At 40.4% G+C, this 17,561-nt stretch overlaps 3 protein-coding genes and 1 pseudogene across 3 annotated transcripts; 3 read left to right on the top strand and 1 right to left on the bottom strand.

Annotated features, from left to right (window-relative positions):
- Positions 1–220: 220 nt before the first annotated feature.
- On the bottom strand, positions 221–3,428 carry LOC123996860 (NADH dehydrogenase [ubiquinone] 1 beta subcomplex subunit 5, mitochondrial-like). The gene is made up of 7 exons (XM_046300643.1): positions 3,364–3,428; positions 2,726–2,919; positions 2,046–2,131; positions 1,210–1,276; positions 993–1,054; positions 672–778; positions 221–448 (listed from the first exon to the last, which is right to left on the bottom strand). The coding sequence occupies exons 1-7, from the start codon at positions 3,411–3,413 to the stop codon at positions 328–330; spliced, it is 687 nt and encodes a 228-aa protein (XP_046156599.1). The 5' UTR covers positions 3,414–3,428; the 3' UTR covers positions 221–327.
- On the top strand, positions 3,226–6,065 carry LOC123996869 (annotated as a pseudogene).
- A 2,998-nt stretch (positions 6,066–9,063) lies between these two features.
- Positions 9,064–10,316, top strand: LOC123991134. Its single transcript, XM_046292370.1, has 3 exons — positions 9,064–9,156; positions 9,385–9,421; positions 9,553–10,316. Exons 1-3 carry the CDS (start codon positions 9,077–9,079, stop codon positions 10,048–10,050), a joined length of 615 nt encoding a protein of 204 aa, XP_046148326.1. The 5' UTR covers positions 9,064–9,076; the 3' UTR covers positions 10,051–10,316.
- A 3,563-nt stretch (positions 10,317–13,879) lies between these two features.
- LOC123991126 lies at positions 13,880–15,841 on the top strand. Its single transcript, XM_046292356.1, has 3 exons — positions 13,880–15,034; positions 15,197–15,284; positions 15,626–15,841. The coding sequence occupies exons 1-3, from the start codon at positions 13,889–13,891 to the stop codon at positions 15,802–15,804; spliced, it is 1,413 nt and encodes a 470-aa protein (XP_046148312.1). The 5' UTR covers positions 13,880–13,888; the 3' UTR covers positions 15,805–15,841.
- The last annotated feature ends 1,720 nt before the right edge of the window (positions 15,842–17,561 follow it).

The following is a 17,561-nucleotide window of genomic DNA, read 5'->3' as shown; positions in this document are numbered from 1 at the left end:
ACGACCTGTCGGTGAACATTGTAATTTCATCACAACAAATGGGAGCAATAACTCAAAAGAAAGTTGAAAGACAGTTGTGCACCACTGCGAGAGAATGGGCCATTCAGTACGTACCGTTGCAAAACATTTAGCCAAATGAACGCACCTCGGCTAAACCAAATTGTAATTGTGAAGCCCATTAACAGAAAATACATGTCTAAAGATGAAAAACAGCCTTTCAAAGTATTGACATTTACTTTATTTTAGTCATGAAGAAAATAATATACAAACAGTGAGCCATCAACACATGGCACTGACAGTTTAGACTGGGTGGTTGGACCGGTTGGTTTAATTGTCAGGCGTTGATTTGATGCTGTTGTCGACCAGATTCTTGTCCAGTGTCTCAATGTGGAACCAAGGTCCATCTCCCTTCGTTCTCATCTGCTTACGCACCTCTAGCTGTTTCAGTCTGCAGGTACAAAAACATTACATTTGCCAAAAAAATATTTGTACAGATTGTAGATGTGTATTGTCAACAGTCTTTTCTTTAATATTTTACTTTCCATTTTTTGTTAATACAAAACATAAGGAATGCAAGCACTATGTTGCAAGAGGACCTAAATGTTAGGGCAGCAAACCAATTAGATACAGGCTATGTAGTCAGTGGCAGCTCATCACTGTGTGACACTCACCTCATCTCACCCTTCTCAGACTCAATCTGGATCAGAGCCATCATTTTCTCATAGTCTTTCACTGGGGAGTCATAGAAGGTCCGTGAGATCCACCTGGTGATAGGATGCTGCAAATACAGGGACAACAATAGGACTCACAATCAACTTTGCCCAAGTCCTATTGTAAGCAATCTCCAGTGGTATCTCCAATGTGAATGTTTTGTTCAGATTTAAAGGCTAGCTGATGCCATTTCATTTTCTGATAGAATGACTAGTCACTTCTGATATTTGCTAATAAGGCATGGATTGTGATGAGTGAATATAACAGCGGGATCGTAGTACCTTGTAGTACTCCCAATGCTCAGGCTCATAACCTTCAGGAATTCCAGCCAGCTCAGCCTCACCTTAAAAAAAAACAGAATAAAATATTTAGGTTAATTTATATTTTACCATATTTCTCCATAAACATGAACTGAAAGTGCCAGTGTCTTCATCATCACCGCTGTCCCATATAAAAATGAAACATTTCTGTACAATGGAAATATCTACACACACTCACCGACAAACACATTCACGGATGTCACAAAGACCGCAACTGGGATTCCAGTAAGCAGGATATAGAATTTCTAGGAATAAAAGTGGGGGGTGAATAAGTTAGTGAATGAAGTGGTTCAGTGCTGTGGACAGTGATGTAAATAGGATAGTTACAGTCCTTGATCATGACTCACAGTTCCATTACATTACACGTAAAAGTAATTGGACGACGGCATCTTCTGTATGGGGGAGTTTTATTAAGAGCCCTGACGCTTGGTCTGAACATTAACACGCACTGCTTGCGGTACGGTTTTGGAAGCATAAGGAAAAACCAAAAAGGCTCAAATTGATACACAACTATATATAGTTAGTGTTCCCACACGGCCATATCTCCATGTTACAGCGCTTGTTTACGGACAGAGGCGACCACCGTGGCTAATTAGCTATCTAACATGCTCCGAACACCTGTATGTAAGCGTAAGTGTATTTTCTTCAGATGGAGGCACATAGCTGTATTGATTTGTGAACTGCTAATTGTTTCTTATTTGAAAGATTCTTTCTCGCTGACGAAAATTGAGGACCATTTGTTTCTAAAGCCGATGATTGACTTTTCTAAACGTTACAGCACAGCGTCGGGATTGCAGTTCACATGAGCCAGTCTTGGCTGAAGCTAACCGCTGAAAACCGCAGAGAGAAGTCAGAATTTTTCTTAAAACTATTGTTGTTTTAAGGACTTGTAAGTAAGCATTTCAGGGTAAGGTCAACACCTGTTGTATACTGCACAAGTGACAAATGCTATTCTCAATCAAATTGTGCCTAGAGGTTGAGAACTAGTTTTAGTCTGAATAACTAGAAACTTACCAATAACTGCAGAAACCTCCGGTCATAGAAGCCAGTGGGCTTGATGATAAACATCTGCTTCCCATGGCTTCCCCAGCGGACTGCCACTGCAAAGCAACGTTTTCAGGGATGTTAAACACAGCAACACATTATTTATGTGTGCATATAAAGCATTGCATTAATGTGTTGCTGCACCTAGAGAGGAAAAGGTTGGAAAGGTTGCTAGTTAGTTACCATTCAACTAGCTAACTATTGTTCAGTGTTGTGTCAAAAATTAAATTCTGTAATCACTGTGACACTTGGATGAAAGAAAATTCAGTTGTTTTGGTGTGTGTTGTGCTAGCAAGGCTGTGTGTATTTAGCTTGGTTGTTAGCTAGCTTAGCAGCTATCGTTTGCCCACTAAGCAGGTCAACAACACGTCAAGTTCATGAGCATCACAAGTCGTTTGAAAACTATGAAAATCAATCAGTAAAATGAAATGTGTAGGTTGTCGTTTGTAGTGCTGGCAAGAGTAGACACTTGAGAGAAAGATGGCTAACTAGGTCATACCATGGCTAGCTAGCCAACTAGCAACGATAAGAATACGTTAGCAGGAAGCTAACGTTAGCCAGTCACACAGGACTAGCTACAAGGTCACAATAAGAAATGCCCACAACGAAAGAAGGAATTGTAGATGTTGGAAACGTGGAATACCATTTACCTTTATCTGTGCGTTGTGCAGTTCTGCTGAGCAAATTCACCACAGAATTCCCCGATTTTAGAGGATTTAGCCTGGCTGCAAAAGCAGCGGCAGACCGAAGAACACTCATGCCCACCATCGCTACTGAGGGCAAGCAGATTGGCAGACGCCTCTGTGATTGGCTCGACCATGTAGAGTCGAAGCAGCCATATTTACTAAGGGAAAACATATGCGAATAACAAAATCAAGAATTTATGTAAATATTTAATTTCCAATATGTTGCTTTTGATTAGCTTTTGTTCACGATTAAAATTTCTAAAAGTATTTACGTGTGTTTAATTATTTTGATGATGCATCCTGGGTAGAGTATTAGAGCAAACAATGCGGTGACCTCAACCGGATGTGTTTTGACACTTTGCAGACAGTTTCAAAACGCTTTTAGGATATCTACACCCTTATCAGCTCAACAGTCTGCTCTCACGTTGACCAAATCTCAGTCTTATACTCACAGGTAAGAATCTAAAGCCTACCGTTTCTAACAACCAAATACTCGATCTAAACGTGATTTGATTCTCAATTGCGATATTGTTCTAAAACATAAAGCCTTTAACTTTCATATCACATCCAAATAATTTCACAAATGCAAAATATGCACTTACTGTACACCACAGGAAGTTGGTGGCACCTTAATTGAGGAGGACGGAATCATAGTATTGCCTGGAATGGAATTAATGGTATCGAATGGTATCGAACTCAAACACATGGTTTCCATGTGTTTGATTCCATTCACGCCATTCCAGTCTTTATTATGAGACGTCCTCAGGTGTTCAGTGCCTGTTATATAGATAATTAGCACAGGTGGTCCCTCTGTTTTCTGTCTGTAAACACATGACGTAACATATGACCGTGTGGGAACCCTAACCCTATAAAAGGGATGTATCAATGTAATCTTTGTTTTATGAAAATCTTTTATCGTTGATTTGAAAGATATAGTTCAATATACTTCCAAACCAGTACCACAAGAGGTGCATGTTAATGTTTAGATTGAGTTTAGCAGCTCTTAACTAAACTCCCAGGTACAGAAGATGCCTTCGTTCAATGATTCTTATGTGTAATGTAATGGAACTGTGTGTCATTACCATGGGCTATCACCACCATGGCACTGTCTGTAATGTAATTTAATGCAGTGGTGAGGATGCTGATGAATGTATTTTACCATGTACCTAAATCTGCTGTTGTCCCCTCTGTTAGGCTAACATCTCCTATTTTTAGCTCAAGTTCGCACTGTCATGTGGGCCTTGTCCGTCAGTGTCGGCCTCTGCACACAACCATCAGCAGGAGAGGACTTGAGGAGTTTTCCGACGTTCCGGAAAACTGGGGGGAGGCAACCGTGAAGTCAGGTTAGCCCTTCAACAGTATATCTGATCACCAAAGCAAAGCTTTTTTAAATTTTAAAAATAAATACATTTCCTCCGACTAAGGGACTGAGTATGAAATTGATTATTTTCATGATTAATTGTAGGAGCACCATGGATGGCCAAGCAACTAAGGACAAAAACTAAACTACTGAGGACTTACACAAGCTCTGGTAGGTGGTTGATTAAAGTTGATTAAAACACCTGGTTTTCTGGGGCGACAGGGTAGCCTAGTGGTTAGAGTGTTGGACTAGTAACCGAAAAGGTAGCAAGTTCGAATCCCCGAGCTGACAAGGTACAAATCTGTCGTTCTGCCCCTTTTCACATGCAAACTTTATGTCCGAACTCCGAATCAAATAGTTTTCACAAAAATAACATGGTAGAACGTTTGTGATTGGCGATTTTCTGCATTTTTCAAAATCCCATCATGTAGCCTCATTCTCAGATGTGTCCATGTATACAGGATTATTAAGGAAATCTTTCTTCTTGCAAAGCATGTAAACATTAAAGAACTATTACATTAACCTTAAAGAACTATTATATTAACCAATCACAATCACATTATTGTGCGCATGTAACAGTGCTCATTGAAGAGCACTGACCTCCAGAATGAATATCCATGAACTAAACTGTTCTCACAGGTATGTGCTCCTGAAAGAGAAGAACATGCTGCTTACCACTGAGCAGGAGTCCAAAAGGCAAAGGATTCAGATGCCAAGTCCAGAGCGACTGAAGAAGGTAGATGACACGGCACTTCTGACCAGGTTCACCATTATTAAACATCTGACCAGGTTCACCATTATTAAACATCTGACCAGGTTCACCATTATTAAACATCTGACCAGGTTCACCATTATTAAACATCTGACCAGGTTCACCATTATTAAACATCTGACCAGGTTCACAATTATTAAACATCTGACCAGGTTCACCATTATTAAACATCTGACCAGGTTCACCATTATTAAACATCTGACCAGGTTCTCCATTATTAAACATCTGGAAATATGTCTAGTAGGGCATAGGTAATAATACAAGAATATCAAAGGGGGATGATTTAATGTCAATGACAGCTATCAATGGGTCTCTTTTGGAGAAGTGTTATTGGTCCAACTAGTACCTTTAAAAATGAATGCAGATACTCCAGTCCAGAGAAATTGAGACAACCCTTATGTCCTCAGATTGAAAGGTCCATGAAGAGACACAGTGGTGAAGGAGAGAGAAGACGGTCTCCGCCTGCTCCAGACAGGTCAGGAGAGAGCAAGACCTGGGGCCTGGAGAAAGGATGTCTTTGGTCAGCTTCAACTTCACAAGGGCAAAAGCACTTGTCTGTTGTCACAATTAGTCTTCTTTATTTTTTCCAGGCTTCGTCTAGAGAAACACCTCCTATGCTAAGAACAGAAAGCAGAACGGAGACAAAAGCAAGCCGGGTTCCAGGAGAAGTCTCCTCAAATGAAGGCCCGGACATCATGAGACTGTTAGTGACCAATAAACATTATTCTCTCTGCTGCCATTCAGATTGGAGCTTGTGACTGTATCTAAATTAATTTACCCCCTGTTTTTTGCATAAATATGTCTGTCATCAGCATTTATTTGATGTTGGTAGACTGTAGCATTTGTATGTCTTTCTCTGTATCATGATGCCTTGACATTGGTTATTAATATTAAAGTGATGTACAGACTGAGTTTGTACTCTATTTTTAAGCCACAAAAATCTAAATATCCTTGAACATAACTTAATTTTCAAGTTGAAAGAGTGCGCCAGGAATAAATTGTGGGTGAATAAATATTCTGTTTTTAATCAAACTTTTATAATGCTGTAAACCCTTTCCAGCAATTGTCACTCCAGGTATTCTGAACATCGTCTTTTCTATTATGAATGGGATATTTCTCATACCAGTTTGACTGCTCAGACAAGTGTAATAAACTATCATTACGAACGTGAATGTTGAGTGTGCCCCTGGCTATTCTTACATTTTAAAAAAGCAATACAATTGTGTTGTCTGCTTTGCTTAATTATTTTTACTTTTGATACTTGAGAATATTTCAAACCAAATACTTCCCAAGTAGTATTTTACTGGGCAACTTTCACATTTACTTGAGTCATATTGTTTGCAACTGACTGATTGAGGACTTTTTCCACCACTGTTTGTTTTGGACATTTTTTATCAAATGTATTTGACAGGGACAATCTACTGTATTTCTGTAAATGTGCCAGATTTAGCCAGCTGGCTTTGTGATGTAACAAAGGTAGCTGATGATGTAATGAAAACAGACAGTTAAATATGTGTGTGTAGAACTGTTGCACATTTGCTCTGGAAATGAGGACCAAACCTACTCGTCAAAAGGAGTGAATTGCACCTCCAATTGAAGTCAATAATAAGGTATGGAATCATGCCAATACAGTCATTATTGATATAGCTCTGTAGCTTGCAGTATTTTGAAGGAGATAAGCAAGGGAAAATGATGCTTTGGTTAATATTTCTCACGTGAAAGGAAACATGACCATGCTAACTGAAAAATGGATACATGAATATTGGTCAAATGTACCTACATCTTCTGAAGCTGTGTTGGGTCTACTTGATCATTTTTTAAAGTCACATAGACGATGTCCATAAATTAGACAACAATACTGAACAGTTGTAGCCCGTTGGTAGTGGTAGGCTTCTGGCTGTGATCTCTGACCACTGTAACAGTGAATAGTGGCAATTTACCCGCGGTGTATAGGCTTGTTTACTAGGCTAACTAGTGCATTGGGGTGGGCTATGTGCAGCATGGGCATACAGGAAACCACTCTAGCCACTTAACTCACCTTGGCCACGAGCTCTATAGTTTACAGCTATTGCATCACCTACAAAGCACCAACTGAATGTTGAATGTCAGGTATTTTAGTTGTCTGTATTGTCTACTTGTTAAATGTTTGGAAAGTCTTAATTTGTAATTGTTTGTAATGTCTTATCAATTGGTGTTGGACCACAGGAAGATTAGCTAACGTTATAGCGTTAGCTAATGGGGACTCGAGTAAAGATTCACAAGACTGTTCACAGATTCACATTGATCACAGAATCTGATTGATAATCTTAATTCAAAGTTTGAGTTTTTTACTGGACAACCAACACTTGACAGATTGGCTAATCCATAGAAAGAAAATGTGATCTTGGATCTTGAACTCCCCGAGCTACATTTCGACTTAATGTTCAATATTACTAGTGGCACTATGTCCTTACGAACAGTAAATCATTGGGTCTGACTCTTTTGATTTAATGCAATTTCATCATCGATAGTGAAACAACCACCACATAATCGTCAACTCCCCCCTACAAAACATTAATTTATTTGTGGTTTATCCTCTAGCTATTTTGTAATAGGTGTGATCCTGACTTGGAATGGCCACAAAGTTACACATTGTTTTAGGAAACATGAATTTATTTGTGGTTTATCCTCTTTAGCTATTTGGTATTTATTAGGTGTGATCCTGACTTGGAATGGCCACGAAGTTACACATTGTTTTTAGGTCCAGTTAGTTTGGAAGTTGTGGTAAATGGGGGAGTGTGAGCGCGTGTCATGAGATGCTGCAGGTGTTGATATGGGGATGGATAGGCGACCACTGCCTTTAATTACTACGCTCTACCTGCACCTACCTCAACTGGTACTCTGCTGCCTCGCTGTGGTGAGAGCACTAACACACTGAACATGATGGACAAGGATGCTCCATATAGCCATCCATCACTGTCCAGGCACAGCCTGGGTGTATGTAATAGACAGTGATGGATGTAATACAGAATGACAAGATATGGTTTGATATCTCTTCTGAAACTGGGGTGGGGTTATTGAGTTCAGGGTTGTGTAATGGTTGCTTCCATGTCAGTCCTCAAAGATGAAATTGCATAGAATCGAATGAATCACATCCAATGATTTCCCGCTTTGGACATTGTTTTGAAAATGATTCTTCTTAGCTGCCATACCTTTGATGTCATAAACTGTTACAGAATTCCCCTTCCTTATTATAAACTCTGATTAAAACTATGGAGTTCATTGGCCTACAACACATGTGTGTATTTGCCCTTAAAATGATATTGCTAGATGGAAGAAAATAATAAGATAGGCCTAAACTGTAATAAGATGTACTTGAAAGATACTATAAATAGCAGGAGACATACCTGGGTGCTAGACTGGTATTTAGGGCAAGCATTTTGGGATTTTACATATGGTTAGAGTCAACTTCTACTTACACATTAAAGCTCAGCCATGTTGCTACATGTTTACTCATTGACTTCAAGTAGAGCATTGTTTGTGAATCTGAATAAAAGCCTAATAAAAGTGTATCGCCCCCAGCTTGGGCAGCACTGCTACACTGCTTTTTTGGGCTAAAGGTGTTTGTGACACGTGCATGTGCTCCAATGGTGTCATAATTGTTTGTAGGTTCTATGTTGCCTATCAACTTGGCTGTCCTTCAGAAAGTAGATAATACTTGTATTTTCAAATTATTAATAAAAATACTAGCAACAAAACAAACTAAATAGATTTAATCCATTAATATGATATTGCCAGATGGAAGAAAATAACAAGGTAGGCCTAAACTGTAATAAGATATATCTTATAGACTGCTTCAGTGCATTTGGAAAGTATTCAGACCCCTTGACTTTTTACACATTTTCATTTTTTTATTCTAAAATGGATTACATACAACATTTTCCTCATCAATCTACACACAATATCCTATAATGACAAAGCAAAAACAGTTTAGACATAAAATGTTATAGTGATGCTATCATTGGCAATGTTGACGTACCACAACCATCTCTGTTGTGTTGCAGTTGTTTAATTGGCCCAACGTTGCCAATGCTCCTCCACTCTTTAACAGTTAATAATTATTTCAGTATGATATTTGTTGTATATTAAGTTTGATTATTTGCAATATAATTACATTTCTACCAGGAGCAGAGCAACCTCAGTGATGGAAACCACAGAAGAGGGGAAGCTCAACAATGTAGAACATCTGACACTTAGGGACTTCCTTCAAAACCTAACTGAGAAGTATGTTCTGTTTTCTTTGGTACTATCACACCTTCAAGGAAATAGGATCAAATTAGAAACTGATCAATCGGAAAAAAAAATTCAGTGCTAGAAAAGTTGTCACATTGCAATTTTGCCAAAACAACTGACACAAAGCAAGTATAACTTCACGATCAGGCAAATAATTAAATAAAAACTATTCTGCCATGCATCCTGATATGACAACATTTATAACAATATTGTTTTCAGGCAATGGAGGGGGATTCGTGAGGGCATGTTTGACCCGGTAAGATCATGTTACTGACAATTTAATTAGATTACCATGAAAACTCTGCCTAATGTTTAACCTTGTTCGTAAGCTTTTGAAACACACACTATGCAACATTTTAAAACACTTCTTCTGTTTCTGGAATACAGCTGACAAAACAACAGCTTGCCGGCTTGTGTCTGAGGATTGTCCAGTTTTTATCGGACAAGCTGATGCAGATCATCATCCCAGGTCTTTACGAACTGCTGGGCATCCAAGATGCTGCCTCCTCTCCATTGTCACAGAGATCTCTCACAGCGTCACTCACCAGTCTGTTAGACGATAAGACTAACACCAAGTCCCGCGTGAGATTTACTGAGGCTGGTGTATCTAAGAGGCCAGGCAGTCGAAAGTCTTACAATAGCTTTCGCATCCCGACTCCCTACCCTTCCTCCAACTGTATGGAGCAGGAAGAGGAAGAAGAGCAGGAATCACAACAACTTAAGTTCAAGGAGATTTACCTGACTAAGGGCAGTGGAAGCTACCTGCCCAAGGGGGCCATGAGGTATGTTCTTAAAGGGAAATTTAACAACTTCATATTCATCTCCAGCATCACCATATGTGAAAATTACACATTTCCATGCTTTGTAGTAAAAAAAAAAATATAGAGGGACGTAACTGTTTCCAATAGTGCTGAGAAATTAGTGCTTTTTGAGGTTGGTTTGGTTTCGATTAAAATATGTAAAAAATTATCACGGTTTTGGATTTCAATACTTTTTTTAGACATTGAATGCACTATGGATTATGTGTGTTGAATGCTGTAACAACACATAATAAAACAATGAATAAAAGTCCCATGATGGTAGTGACTGTCCATTACTGTTTATGACTTATCAACCATCATTTACTTTCTCATATAAAATATTTATTTGATGACTTTATTATTTCATTCCAAGTCATCAACTCATCTCTATAGAGCTGCTGCTTATCCTGTCTGACAAAATCACTATTTTAGTAGTTCTTCTAAGTAAATAAGACCTACTTTTATGACCGCTGAACACCAACTGTCAATCACTTAGATCATGTATTTCCAGGTAGAGAATCCTCGCAACGCAACTGCTTTTTATCTCTCTCATGCATTCTCTCGTCTCTCCGTCTCAGTCAATGAGGTTTCCGTATCTGCTCCACACAGAGTGGACAAGCAAGTGGGCGTGCAATGGATTATGGGAATTAATTGCCATATTTTCTGTGCTAAACTATGTAGAATATTGGCCTGTTGGAAACTACAACTCCCTACTACATTGCATAGTTCGTGCTTGATCTGATTTATCTCTACAGAAACTGAGCATCGAGCTTACAGAAGAAGAAAAAAAATTAACTATATGGAATTCAAATAATTGAGCCGACGTCGGTCAATTAGTTGTTTAAAAAACAAAAAATAAAAATGTTGGTTAAATGCTCAGCTCTAGATTCTAATGACATCATCAGTGTGTATCGTGTGATTTTAACCAATTATGAGTAGGCATTGCCTACTAATTGGTTGATGATGTCATAGAAAACACTTATTTTCTCTTTTTTTACTACAAAACATAGAAATGCCCGTTTTTCACATATGCCGATGTTGGGGTGGTGCTGGAGATGATGAATATGAAGTTGAAACATTTAGAAATTTCCCTTTAACATTTCTTCAAACTGCCTTGTATTTATGATTGTCCTTGAAGTTACAGTATTTGAAGTTTATAGCAATTTGGATTTTTGTAGAGGATAGATATTGCCAGGATAGATGGATATCTACAGGCCAGTTTTAATACAAATGACTTATACAAAATACATTTTATTGGGCTTTAGAAATTAAGCAGTTGGCTGACATCACACTAAGGTTTTTTATCAGAGAAACAGCAGCGTTTTCCTCATTGTTTTCAATGGTGCAGATGTATTTGACACACTGAATGTGCATCACAGCCTAACATATTATTTGTTTGACTTTGATGATTTCTGTTGTTTTTTCCCCCAAGGACTCTAACCTCTCTGTCTGATGTGCAGAAGAAAACAACCAACTCTGAGACACTACAAGTCCTCTTAGGTGTCTCAGAGGACACCCTTTTAACCTGTGTGCAGGACAGCCTGCAAGGTTCTCTCTCCAAACTTGCATGCATGTCCAATTTCCCATCTGGAAGTGCAGGCTCTATGATGCTAACCCCTGCTGTAATGGCAGAGTTGGCTAAAGATGTCAAGTCGGCCTTATCAGTGGTCGTTAAGAGTGCCTCCGCTAGCCAAACCTCTCTAGTGACACCGGTAAGGGGAGACTCACAGACCAAGGTGACTGAGAGCATGGTGAGAGAGCTGGCTGCTAAACTTGAAAAAGTTGACCAAGAGAGCAAGAGTCTAACAGGGCAAGTCATGACCACCATCTCTGACACAATGTTGGCTTTTGTTGACGAGAACGAACAGAATTTGCTGGAAGATCTGAAGGACAAGATCACATTTTTGGCATCGCATGTTGGCTTCATTGAGGATCTTGATGCCCTGATAAGGAAATACGAGAGCAGCTACAATATTAGTGAATCTGGTTCCTCCTGCACGCTCACATCTAAGAGCATCCAAAAACTCTCCAGCCGGGAGTTTCAAACATCAGCAATACAAGCAGTGAGTGGAGTTCTTGCCAAAAAGTCAGTAGTTTGAGCTTTCCTAGTTCAGTCGTTCAGTCTGAGTTAACAGGTGCTGTATCAGGTCAAACATTGTCTGGCATTGTAAAGACAGAGTCAATTCACCCAGTGGGCTCAGCAGCGTCAGTAGTTGTTAAGACTTTCGTGTCAGATATGAAGTCCTTGGCTGAATCTGAAGAGAGTCCCCAACAGAAGAGTGCCTGGTCTGCTGCTGTTCACATTTACCACAGCATCCAAAACAACTTGAAAGATTATTTCGGCAAGCTTCAGCGATGTGCCTTAAAGAGCATTGTCACATCTGATGACAACATCACAAATGCTGAGTTTAAGGAGACAGTTCCACTTCCTTGCTTAGACATGAAATATAGGCCCAGTAAGAGTGAGCCTCAGTTGCCAGAGTCCACTGGTGAAGTTACTTTACAAAGAGGCCTAAGTGAGAGCTCAAAACCTCTTTGGGCACAAACTGAGTCAGAAGAAAGCAAGCTCCTTCTGACAACTTGCACCAAAGAAGTCATCTCAGAGCTTCTGGTCTTGTACAACACTGAGATGTCAAAGGAGGACCCCCTGTACACTGTTGGAGAAAAAGGATCAGACTTCTCTATTGAGAGACAACAATTTGTAGAGGGTGTTCTGGCTCAGCTTGGGGATATCTCCCATTCCAGGGCCTCATCACCAATAGTATGTGAGTTCCCCTGTCAAATTGAGGACAGCAGAAGTAAGGCCACAGCTTCTTTGACCAGTCTGTTAGATTGCATGAAAAAACTCTCAAGTGAGGAATTCAAGAGAGACACCACTCAAGCAGTGAGTGAGTTCCTAGTTAAAAAGTCCAACAGTAGCTTAACTAGTGCACATCCTGCTTATTCTGTAGCATCCAGGTCTTGTTCCGTTCAAAACCAGAGAACCTTGTCAAAGGATATTTGTGCGGATTCTGCTGCCTTTGGCATCATTGACACATTTGTGGAAGACCTGCAGAGCTTGGCGCAACCTGCAGAAGTAGAGGAGAGAGAACCTGACCTCCAGGTAAATGCACAAAAGCGAAAGAGCAGGATCTGGTCTGCTACCACTAGTTTATATAACAATATTAAAAGACATTAAAGGGCTTCACCATTCACCGGCGGAAGTCAGACGTGCAGAGAAGAATGTCTAGCCATACACCCACAGAGGACTCTGGACATCTTGTGACTAAGGAGTACCTTGGTTTGGCAAGCCAGAACTTGACGCAAGCTAGTAAGAGTGTGCCTCACTTGCCCAGTTTGAACCAGGAAGTGACTCTACACATGGGTGTCAGCGAGAGTTCAAAACTTCTCTGGACTGAAACAGACGAGGGTCTAATGAACAATGGTACCAAACAGGTCATTTCAACAATCTTGACCTCATGCGAGGATCAGACATCAAATGCACCTTGCTTCTCCATAGTAGGAAAGAAAATATCTGATATGTCCCTTGAGGTCAACATGTTGGTAGGTGGTGTTCTGTCTCAGCTGAAGGACATCTCCTTGTCAAGGTCCCCAACACCATGTGAAGACATGTTTGAACGTCTCCAAGGTTCTCCTGAGCGAACCTCTCCAGTAAGTCTAGATTGCAGCACGGCTGCCTCCAAAGGCATTGCATCTTCCCACAGTCTTTCAACAAAGAGCCTCCAAAAACTCTCTAGTCATGAGTTCCAAACCAAAGCTGAGAAAGGAGTGAGTGAGGTCCTCTCTAGATCATTTAACATTGTGGAGGAAGGTACAACAGATAAGTACCTCCAGTCTGTATCTACATCCACCACATCTACTGATATTATACAAACCATGGTGAAAGACCAGCAGGAGCTCCCCAGACCACCCAATCATCTGACATGGTATCTGGAACCTCCCTGCTCACCACTGGACAGGTTTCTGAGAAAAGGATCCGGTCTGTTGCTCGTAACATCTACTACAGTCTGCAAAGTAAGATTACAGAGTTTCTCAGAAAAGATCTTCAAAGATCAGACACAACACTTGGTTCAATCCAAATCTTTACATATCAAAGCAGTCCTGCATCACAAAGAACAAGTCTTGGCCATCTTGAGGTCAACCAGAGCAGTGTTACACCTGGTGGAAACGATGCCTGTGTGGACATTCCGCACAAATTACTATCTAAAACCACTGAGCTCTCGGGATCCATGCTGGAGGATATTGGCACGATCCGTTGTAGGAGTGCTGACAGCCAAACTACAAGAAATACCTCTTCTTCACGCTCCTCCATCTCTCTAACACCTACTTCAAAATTAAGGCAGTCGAAATGGCACTTTGCCTTACCCGGGACTCCCATCCCCACTGAGTTTCCTGCTCAGATTGACTTTCCCATTGTTAGAAACACAATCATTGAGGACTTCTTTCACACAGAGGACTTACTTCCTGTAACCTTTGTGGACAAAGTCAGGCAAGCTGCTGGGGTGGTAGTGGACATTATGGTGGAAAGTGTTGAGAACACACAGGAAGATGGACAGGGTGCTTCTCATCTTGACGACCTCCGATCTGCTGTTAGGAAATTGAGAAAAATCATTTCCACTTGGACCATCCACATTTTCAGTCATGAATTGGTGGATAAAGTGATAGCCCTTCAGGACAGCCACAGCACTCCACAGGTCTTAACATTGGAAGCAGCCAAAAGTGCTTCAGACTCCATTCTTTCAAGGCTGAAATGGGGAAAGGAACAATGTGCCATATCCAAGGAGCTCTCCTCTCAGCTTCTCCAGATATTTGCTGAAGAGACAGTGAAGTGCTTCCTGAGACAGTGGTCAGATGAGTATGAAAACATAAACTTTGATGTTTCAGTCCAGAACGAACCAAAGACTTCTACTTGCATGGTCATTCTTCAAATGATCACCAAAGCCACTGCTGAATGTTATTTTGAGTCCGCTACCAGCGTGGCCACCAGTGACATTGTAGAAGGCGTGTTTGATTTGGAAAGGGATACCATCAGCAGTACTGGAGAGCAGGTCCTCACCTTTAACACAAAGGTATAGTACACATATTTCATGAATAACACTACTGTTGACCTTTTGGGAGATATATGATTATTTGTGTCATGGCTTTGCACTGCTTCTTTGCAATTGATATGCTGTACTTTAAGATATCGAAAAAATTCAGTTTGTTTTAATGTGCCTTTTCCCACCAACCAGGCTTCCAAGAAAGTTAGTAAGAACCTCTGTCCTCAAGAGTCTCTGGAGTACCAGCCTCAGAACATTTCCCCTACTGTGTACTTTACAGGTAAGCCCTGCTGCTGTTTAGGCTGCTGCTCAGTCAAGACTGAGACATTATCCCTTTACCATTCCACTAATTCATTTGGAAAGACATTGTACTCCTCTGAGTTGTTACCTATGACATACTGTACTGTGGGCTGGGTGGTAGCCTAGTGGGTTAAGAGGTTGGGCCAGTAACCGATAGGTTGCTGGTTCAGAATCCCTGAGTTCACGAGGCAAAATCTGTCAATGTGCTCTTGAGCAAGGCACTTAATCCTAATTGCTCCTTGTAAGTCTCTCTAGATAAGAGTGTCTGATAAATGAGTAAAAATGTAAATTGATGGCATGCTGGATGGTCTTTCGTTGCAGAGACGATGACAACATCTCATGGCTCCTTTTCTCCAGAGGGAATTTATGATATCGCATCGTCCTTCCCACTTGAAGAGAAGAGTCGCAAACCCTCCCTTTTCACCAGATTGTCTAGATCCATCACGAAAGGCTTTCTCAGCCCATTCAAATCTTCAAGGAAAACCAAATTATTTAAATAAATTCCTCATTATAACAACGAGAGCATTCATTTGTTCAGATGAAAATCTAATCGTATTGGTCACATACGCCGAAAACAACTGTGAGAGGCTTTATTACGAGCCCATTCCCAACAATGCAGAGTTAAAAAGTAAGAAAATATTTTCTAAATAGTAACACAATAACAAGGCAAAATACAAGGAGTACCAGTACCGAGTCAATGTGCATGGGTGTGAGGTAGTCGAGGTAATACAGTATGTACATGTAGGTAAGGGTAAAAGTGACTAGGCAATCAGGATAGATAATAAACACAGTAGCAGCAGCTAGTTTGAAAGTCGGTCAGTGTCACAGTGAATGTGTGGGTAGAGTGTAGTGAGTGTTGCATCGAGCCAATTCAAGAGAGTCAGTGGAAAACAATTAGAAAAATACATCAATAACAAAGGGGGTCAATGCAAATAGTGCAGGTGGACATTTAATTAACGTTCAGCAGTCTAATGACTTGGGGGTAGAAGCTGTTCAGCAGTCTAATGACTTGGGGGTAGAAGCTGTTCAGCAGTCTAATGACTTGGGGGTAGAAGCTGTTCAGCAGTCTAATGACTTGGGGGTAGAAGCTGTTCAGCAGTCTAATGACTTGGGGGTAGAAGCTGTTCAGCAGTCTAATGACTTGGGGGTAGAAGCTGTTCAGCAGTCTAATGACTTGGGGGTAGAAGCTGTTCAGCAGTCTAATGACTTGGGGGTAGAAGCTGTTCAGCAGTCTAATGACTTGGGGGTAGAAGCTGTTCAGCAGTCTAATGACTTGGGGGTAGAAGCTGTTCAGCAGTCTAATGACTTGGGGGTAGAAGCTGTTCAGCAGTCTAATGGCTTGGGGGTAGAAGCTGTTCAGCAGTCTAATGGCTTGTTAGAAGCTGTTCAGCAGTCTAATGACTTGGGGGTAGAAGCTGTTCAGCAGTCTAATGACTTGTAATGCTTCACTTGGGGTAGAAGCTGTTTTGCAGAAAAATGATTTTGAAAACAATGAATGTCTACAAGTGCTTCATAAAACTGTTATATTTAATTTTGTATTTTAAAAAGACAGCTGTTAGCCAATCAAATGATCAACAAAAGTGAAATGTTCAGACAGTTTAATTTTCATTGAATAATTGCTTGTTCAGTGAGTCTCAATGACTTGCGGTAATGAACCTGTTCACAGTCTAATGACCCACTTTACAGGGTTATATTTATGAAGCTGTTCAGCAGTCTAATGACTTGGGGGTCTAGTAGGCCTCTGTTACAGCTGTTCAGCAGTCTAATGCAGCTGTTCAGCAGTCTATCTGACAGTCCTCAGAATACTAAGGAAGAAGTGTAATGGATTTGGGGTAGAAGCTTCCAGCTCCCAATGATTGGGAGTCCCAGAAGTGTTCACAGTAATTGGCCCAGGGTAGAAGCTGTTTGGCAATCATTGTAAATAAGAATTTGTTCTGAACTGTCTTGTCTAGTGAAATAAAGGTTAAATAAAAATAAACTATTTAAGCTGTCTGCTATGTTGCTGTGTAAATCCAAGGAAAGACTGAGAATCCACTGACTGCCGTTGTAAACTTTCAGCACACAAATCAAACACAGTACTGACTATATCTATAAGCCTCATCCTTGAAGGAACGAAGCTTTAAGTCAGTCTAATTGTTTCAGGCATCATCCGTTCCAAAGTCTCATCTTGTTCACTGTATAAAATTAAAATCAAAACTCAAATAATAGTTCCTTTTTGGACAATTCCAGGTTGTCTCCTCCTTGTTTCAGTATGCAG

This window comes from Oncorhynchus gorbuscha, linkage group LG02, assembly GCF_021184085.1.
Source record: "Oncorhynchus gorbuscha isolate QuinsamMale2020 ecotype Even-year linkage group LG02, OgorEven_v1.0, whole genome shotgun sequence".
Taxonomy (NCBI): domain Eukaryota; kingdom Metazoa; phylum Chordata; class Actinopteri; order Salmoniformes; family Salmonidae; genus Oncorhynchus; species Oncorhynchus gorbuscha.
The sequence above is the reverse complement of the archived record's forward strand: the minus strand, read 5'-3'. Positions and strand labels throughout refer to the sequence as shown.